Here is a 6,046-nt window from a genome sequence, read left to right as displayed (position 1 = left end):
ACTTGATGTGGGCTACCTAGGTTGTGGTTAGCTCACGGATCAGGGTTTGTGCACGGACGAGGGTTTTGTGCACGGACAGGGTTTGTGCAAAGAGCCTGTAAATTCTGCTCACCATGTGGATCTGGTACGTGCGCAGGGTTGGTGTGACTGGTCAGGACAGGGTTTGTGCACGGACACGCTCTATAGGTTTGGTTACGAGCTTCCCACGTGATCAGGAGGTTTGTAGGTGCGCGACCAGTACTGGTTGGTAGCTGATGCACGGACAGGGTTTGTGCACGGCACCAGCCTGGTGTATTAGTGCAACGGACAGGGTATTGGTGTCACCACATTGATACAGGGTCTGGTTACTGGTCACGGAGCAGAGGCCGCCTTTCCTGTGTTCAATGGTAGTCATGACAGACTCTAGGGATTTTTGTGCAACGGACCGGGTGGTGTCAGCGCCGCTGTCATAATAGCTCCACGATTGGGAATGGGTTTGGCGCGCTCACTGGGAGACAGGGTAGCTCTTTGGGGCGTGGCATCAGGGTTCCTGGTGCTAGTTACTGGATAACATGAGGCGTCTTAACGTTTGTGCAACGAGCTGCAGGTAGCTGGGTTTGTGTGAGTTGCACCGGACAGGGTTTGGTCACGGACAGGGGTTTGTCCCGGACCCATGGGTATTGTGCAACTCATGAGGCTGCACAGCCATGTTGATTCTCGGGTGGCTCAACGTGACAGGGTTTGGTGCGCGACTAGGTGCTCTGTATTTAAGGTTCACAGGCTTCCAAATGTGATGGTGTTGTGCACGGAGGCTACGCTTGCCGTGTATTTTATTGTGCAGCGTACACGAGGTTTGATTGGTTCTCAGCGTACTGGATCAAGGGTTGGTCCCCTGTATATAGGCTGCGAGATGGTTTGGTGGTCAACGGACTGGTACCATAGGGTTTGCTCGCCCTGGATTGTAGCTCCTCAATTGATCTGGGTCACTAGGGGTTTTGGTTCTCCGCTGGGACTACTGTTTAGTGTTTGGCTCCACGGTACCTATGTTGCCGTTTGGTTGGTGGACTACGGCAGTGACCTAGGGTTTTGTGCGGCCCTGATGGTGAGTTTAATCGCGTGCGGCTCAGTCTTGTGATCATATAGTGTGTATATTTTCTGTGTTACTTACCTGTGACAGGTGTTTGATTTTTACGGATTGTGCTAAGGTGTTTATTTGTAATCATAGCCTCGCTGGTCGAGTCTGGGTTTGTGTTAATTGGTTTTACGTGTATTTTTAAGGTCACGGCATTTACCCGCGGTCAATATTGTTGTTGCTCTTGTGTTGGCACAGGGTGGTTCATAAGTTGCACGATGAGCAGACTAGAGAATGAAGATTTTTTGTGCTCAACAAAAGTGACAAGATGGTTTGGTCCAGGACAGCGATTCCAAGAGCTTAGTGTGGGCAGCCGCACCAGAGACGATATTTGTGGGTCTAGACAAGGAACAAGTTGGGGTTATCTTGGTGAGCGGTTTACTGGTAGTTGAGACCAGAGGCCTTTGTGGTCAGGACTGGAAAGTGTAGGATGCAATGGGTCCTTTGCTTGCACGGGATAGGCGCGTTTTTGTGGTCAGGCAGGGTTTTTTGGGTGCTCCATCGGACGAGGGAATGAGCATATATTTAGTGGTTTAGTGTTCATCGGACAGGGTTTTGTGCACGACAGGGTTTGGTCAGGTCAGGACAGGGTTTGGTCAGAGTGGGCACGGGACAGGTTTGGTCGAATGGGTTTGCACGGAAAGGTTTGATGGTCCCTCGTGAAATCGCCTGCCTTTTAGCAATGGAGAAGTGTGTTGATGACTGGGTGAAGAACACTATATGAATGAATATATGACTGTTATCAGCTTTTATTGTTTAACTAAACCATTAATAATTAATGATCACCAGCACCTCTTGCATGGTGCTTATATACTTAGGATAGTCTGTGAATGTTACTGGGGGGCATTGTATGCTTCCCCACTCAGCCATTTTTATGCTTGGGGTTGCCTCCGCCTACTCTGAGCCTCAGTCAGTCCAGGTGGTGTGTGGTACTCACAGACTGGCTGTTTCGCTATATAGTCTTTGGGTTCTAACAGAGGTAGATTGGACCATGGAGGTTAGGTGTTTGTTGCAGTGGTATAAGTGGCTGTCGCCGTTAAGGCTTGGGCAAAAGTGTGGCCGTTAGCTGGGCAAGTGTGCCCGTAGACTGGGTCAATACACGACTTGTGGAGGTGTCTTTTTAGGTGTTGGTGCTCACATAGTGTTGCCGTGTTGGCGTGTGGCCCGGCGGGGGGTCATGTTGATCCATATTGGCGCTTCTGTCAGTGGGCTCTCTATGCGTGGCGGGACTGGTCCTCATTGTAAAGTAGAGAGGTTAGCATGGTAAATGGACACATTTCTAATGCTGTATTCTGCGGGAAACTTGTAGTGCAATGCATTTTCAGGTGTTCTCTGGCGGCCGTCATTCGGACCCATCGCCCAGCCTAATTGTTGGCGCAGGGTGGCTTGAACGAATGCAATATGTGGTGAGAGAAGGGGGGTGTGGTGTAAGAGACTCGTCGACCATAAGGTTGATTCAGAACACAGTAACTCACTGAGAGAGAGACTTTTCTGCGACTTGCTTGCTATTCGACAGGCTTCGAGCTGTGTCTCGCTGCTGTGGACACCACGGGTATGCAGTTTCCAGGTCATCCCTAAATTGGGTGTAAATCAGGTACAGGATAATTCTCATCGACCGCTAAGAAGTGTCTCTATACATGGTCTGTTGACAGTTAAATGTCTCTAGATAATACTTGTAGCTGAATATGGGAGTTCTACAAATTTAGCCTGGTGATGGTCGTATAGGCTGTCTGGGTGACCAGAAGCTCTGGGTGCGTAGACCTGCACAGTATCTGTATTGGTTATTTTTTATAGCCGTCCGGAGCACGAGACGGCGGGCTCGTAGGTGCCGCTCAAGCACGGCGCTTGTAGCTTTGGACGCTGCCGTCTTGGCCCTTTAGAGATATCCTTAATTTATCGATAGAACATTCTCTCAGTATCAACGTCAGTGAACTCAACGGGAACTCTCACATCGATATGAGATATAAATTATTGCGAAAAGAGCCCTCGGCACCAACATACTCGCATATTGTGGTCGACACCCCCTCTCCTAGGGAATTTTATAAGTATTTACTCGCGCACCAGAGGTCATGGTAGTGTCGGTAAGCCATGTCAAGCCCTGCACACCGTTTTTAATAAACTGGACCTCTAGTTAAATGGAACAAGCAGAGATATATCTCAATCTCAGATGGATGGTAGGAGAGGAGAGACATAAGGCATAGCGCTAGTAGGAGCTCAAACAAATAGACATCGTTGGTCGAGACAAATTGTACTTAGTTTTTGACGAACTAGATTGAACATACAAAATATTCACATATGCGTCTTATTGTCCAAGTCTCTATACATCTCTCAGATCACTCCTGGGCCAGACTAGACTTCGATCATATATCATAGAGAGAACTTACATAGACAGCACGATTGGGTTTCTCTAGAATTCTAATGAAATCTCATTTATGTTCGATATTTCTTTGAGTCTCAGAACAGAATAGATTGGGTTCTTGCGCCATGGTAATTGTACGCGCACTCACGATCAGGGATGATATTCTTACCACTATAAGAAGAGCCTAGGGGTATTTGACCGTCTCAAAGGAGTGATGTGAATAAGCCCCATTGCTGCGTGTGTGCTAGGACATATTAGGGAGGAACTGTTGTCGTTTGGGGAGGCAGCTAAGCGGGACTCGTGCATGATTCTATGGGTTCGCCTGGTGCCGCACCAGCAGAGGTTAGTAAGAATAGCAAGTCTCACTCTGTTCTATCCTTCTGGGCAGGGTAAAGGCAGGACTCGCAGGCCTCGTCTCTACCCCCAATAATAGAGTGTGAATGTAACCGATACGCGCACGGTGCTACCGCTGGTGTTAGTAGTGGGTAGTATGTGTGTGTGTAGGATGTGTGTGTGTGCTCGGGTCCTTAGATAGGTAGTGTTGCATGTGCTCGCTGTGTGGTGTGTGTGTGTTGTAGTGCCTGGATATAGTCGTGTGTGTGTCTAGGTGTGTGTTAGTGTCGATAGGGTGTGGGCACGGGAGGCACCTCATGTCATACAATCAAAAGACAGTAGATGCTAGAAAGTGTCGGTACTAACGATTTAAGGCAGCTAATCTCTTGTGTGTGCAGAGATGAGATGCAAGACTAAAGAGGTTCATCCCAACGTCCTGTGTTGCATTTCTCCAATTTCGAGTTCTCGGTCTTGTATTTTCTGCGGGCTTGCTTGTTGATTATATTGAAATGGACTAGGTCAGTCTCTGTTTGGGTGTTTGGGCTAGTTGCCAGCGTATTGCCGCCTGTCGCCAGTAAGGGAGTTTCTCTTGAGGGGGAACACCTGAGACGCAGCAGACCGGTGTACGTATTTTATGTCTTCTACTAGCTGCGTGTTGAGAGTGGCGCCATGGATGGACCAGTGCTGTGCCAGGCAGGCCCGTGGAAAACCGTAGAGACGGTATAGCTTATTCAACAGGGCAGCGCATGAGGTCTATATGATCACATTCCAAGCGGATCAGCTATTCGGACAACCAACTGAAAATTAGAGAGGGCTTTTTGCCTCTAATTTCGCGTCAGTCCTGTGTGGTCTTGTGCTTTCTTTTCTCTGCTCTTGGTTGCGTTTTTGTCTTCTACGTCTTTCTTTCTTGAAACTGCCCCGTTCAGCAGTGGCTTGTGAATCAACCTCCTTACTCTTTTTCTTATAGCCGTCTCTATGGTTCTTTTCTTGCTATCTTTTCTTGGGTCTTTATCTTGTGCTTCTTATCTTCTTTTTTTTCTTCATTTTCTCTTCTATTCTTTCTTTCCTTTCTAGTCTCTAGATCTGGTCTCTCTACTTCTCTCTCATGGCAGGGAATGAAAGATGTGCACGTTCGGCTCTTTGTGATTATCTTCTTCCTTGCTCCAAAAGTAATGTTACAGCAGTAGAGGCTCATTCGTTCCTCATACCTTCTCTCTCTCTCGATGCTGCTCTCTCCCTCAGCATTGATCCGGAGAGATCGAGCAGTCTTTAAATAGCAGCACTCTAGGCCGTGTGCCTAGAGAGTCAAATCATCGACCTCTCCTTCTCCCGATTCCTCTACATCCTGTAGCGGCAAAGGTAAGGCCTTCTCTCCCCGTGCCCAGTGTGTATCCTCTTTGACGCAGGTAAGTTATTTTTAGCTGTGAGATAGGTTCTTCTTTGTCTGCGTCTCCTCGTCATGGTGCGAGCAGTGGAATTCTATTCCCGGTAGGGTGGGTCGTAGATTGATCGGTCTCTCCTGCCTCCCTTTTCTCGCAGAGGTCCTTTGGAATTGAGGGAACCTCTCCTCCGCCGCCGTGGGGATATGGAGAGGGTCCTTGGTCGGTCGGTGTGGATAGTGGTACTCGTCCGTCCGGTCTCTTCTTGTCTTGCTCCCTTTGTGGTTTTTCTCCTGTGTTTTGATTATTCCCGCGTTGTAGTTGTCTCTTATTGTTTTTTGTTATCTGAGGATCGAAACTTTCCATACCGCCACGTTCGATCAGTGGTAGAAGGTTTGTTTCTTCTGTGTGTAGCTTTCTGATGTGGTTTCTTCTTTAAATTTCCACGATTCATTCATTTCTGTTAACCTCCGTTTTCCCCGGCACAACTTGAGGTGCATGAGTTAACGGGTTTTGCCGTCGCCCAGTCATGGATTCTCAGGTGTCTTGTTAAGACTGCGGCGGCCCAGGGAAACCCTTCCTCCGTCCATTCATGACTACGACTCGTGGAAGGACGCCGATCTGTCTCCTCTCAGGTCTTTTCTCTCTTAGTCTCCTCTAGTCCATGTCTGTCGATCTTCTCTCTCCCTCGTCCTCTCTCTCTCTCTCTCTCGTTCTCTGTGCTCTCCCCGCTCGTCCGCTCTCTCTCTCGTCCTCTCTCTCCTTCTCTCCCTCTCGTCTCTCTCCTCTCTCTCTCATCGCTTCTCGGTTTTCTTTTCTCTTTTCCTTGCGTTCACCCTTCTCTTTCGGAGGTGTCGATGCCAT

The 6,046-nt window shown here is 48.5% G+C and overlaps 1 protein-coding gene across 1 annotated transcript in view; it reads left to right on the top strand.

Moving 5' to 3' along the window:
* Nucleotides 1–3,774: 3,774 nt before the first annotated feature.
* LOC112072946 (uncharacterized) overlaps nucleotides 3,775–6,046 on the top strand; it is a 71,319-nt gene continuing 69,047 nt past the window's right edge. Inside the window, exons 1-2 of the mRNA XM_024140323.2 lie at nucleotides 3,775–3,812; nucleotides 5,155–5,209. Of these exons, the coding sequence (XP_023996091.2) occupies nucleotides 3,775–3,812; nucleotides 5,155–5,209 (93 nt within the window). The remainder of the gene's footprint in view (nucleotides 3,813–5,154; nucleotides 5,210–6,046) is intronic.

The sequence above is a fragment of the Salvelinus sp. IW2-2015 genome, unplaced genomic scaffold (genome assembly GCF_002910315.2).
Source record: "Salvelinus sp. IW2-2015 unplaced genomic scaffold, ASM291031v2 Un_scaffold2098, whole genome shotgun sequence".
Classification (NCBI taxonomy): domain Eukaryota; kingdom Metazoa; phylum Chordata; class Actinopteri; order Salmoniformes; family Salmonidae; genus Salvelinus; species Salvelinus sp. IW2-2015.
The sequence above is the reverse complement of the archived record's forward strand: the minus strand, read 5'-3'. Positions and strand labels throughout refer to the sequence as shown.